Source organism: Anneissia japonica, unplaced genomic scaffold, assembly GCF_011630105.1.
Source record: "Anneissia japonica isolate Jap-2015-1 unplaced genomic scaffold, ASM1163010v1 scaffold287790_len634930_cov199, whole genome shotgun sequence".
Classification (NCBI taxonomy): Eukaryota; Metazoa; Echinodermata; class Crinoidea; order Comatulida; family Comatulidae; genus Anneissia; species Anneissia japonica.
Window position 1 is genome coordinate 205506 of NW_022748191.1, and position 1569 is coordinate 207074.

At 38.9% G+C, this 1569-nt stretch overlaps 1 protein-coding gene across 1 annotated transcript in view; it reads left to right on the forward strand.

Annotated features, from left to right (window-relative positions):
* LOC117120722 overlaps positions 1–1540 on the forward strand; it is a 1992-nt gene extending 452 nt beyond the window's left edge. The window contains exon 2 of the mRNA XM_033265786.1: positions 361–1540. Coding sequence (XP_033121677.1) covers positions 417–1319 — 903 coding nt within the window. The 5' untranslated portion in view covers positions 361–416 and the 3' untranslated portion in view covers positions 1320–1540. The remainder of the gene's footprint in view (positions 1–360) is intronic.
* The last annotated feature ends 29 nt before the right edge of the window (positions 1541–1569 follow it).

Here is a 1569-nt window from a genome sequence, read left to right on the forward strand (position 1 = left end):
TATATATATAGGCCTATAATATATATATATATATAATGCGTACCGGTATGTATAAAGTATATGTACCTCGAAATCGATTTCAGATACACATTATGTATCAACAAGAATACAAATACAAAGCTTTGAGTTCATTTAGTTTAGCATTTTAGTGGTCGTGGTCCTATGTATCCCTCCTCTATGGGCCACTATGAAGATCGAGGCCCTGCGGACTGCCGCACAAGAGCCAATGCGTTACGCCTGACCTTACAAAAAAAGTCGAGGCGAGGAACATTAAATAATTTCAGCACATATGCATCGCTTCTTGCTATCGATTTAATTTTGTTTCATTGCATTAGTCATACGTATCGCTTTATTTTTCAGAATACAGGAAATTACCAAAGCATATCGTAAACGAACGCAAGTCAGCAACAGACAAAATGTACAAGCTATGGAAGAGGGTAGGACTAACGATTTTAGTTATTTTGGCCCAATGCCTATGTACATTATGTCTACCACTTGGCCTGCCATCAAACATATCAATAGTACATTTTTGCCCAACTGCTACAGATGTAAAAGTCCCACCTCCAGCTTGTTTGAATAGTAATAAGCCTGTTCGCATCCTATACTACCAGAAAGATGGCAATAACATCGTAGCTTCCTACGACTTCAATAAAAATAATGCCGTAAGCACCGCTGGGTTCGGCATTGCTGATGACTTTTCTCTGATTGTCAAAACACCGAAAACGAACGACAGTTTTTCTTCAGAGTGCTACTATTATGCAGACGGTAGTGTTCGGGAACGACCCGTAATGCTTAAAGAGTATAAGCGATCACATGGTATAATAAATGTAAATGTATATGAAAAAAATGGAAATAATTTAACATGCAAAAGCAGCCCTTGTGAAACAAGTGTAGCAAAAGGATCCGAAGTTTGGTTGAAGTGTGCACTATTGGGCTTCAATTCACATGCAGATAGCCCAGGTATTTATTTCAATTGGACAAACAGTGAAGAGAAATGGATACCAAATGTGTCTGATCATGGAAAAGAAGGTGAGAGCGCATCGGTTGTGGCATTTGTCGCTGAAAAGGACAATAATGTAACGTGCAATATTTACGTGCCTGCATTATGTGGAGAGCCGAACCTAAAAAAGATCAATGTTATCGTCACTGTAGGGCAACTCCCAGGCATAGGTGTAGATATGCCTGTTTCAGAAGATGCAGTGAACTATACGACTTCTGTAGTTCCCAGTGTTGTTGCTATCGTTCTTTTATTATTGCTTCTGGTCTGTATTCTTAAAAGAAGACAACTACAAAATATATTTTACGAGTGTACGCGATAGCACATTGTCTTTGTAATTGGTGATTAAAGTCAAACTCTGGAGGAAAAATAAATCAGATAGACCTATGTGGTACTACTGATTTTCCTTAAGCACAAAAAGTATATTTGACGGGAACAGTTAATGAGGGCCTACAGATTTTTTAATATTTAAAAACTAAGAAAACGGTGGAAAAGGGGAGGATTACGGCCCTCCAATTCTCCCAGTTTTTTGTTTACATTTTCCCCTCCCCCCCCCCCCCCCCCCAGATTTT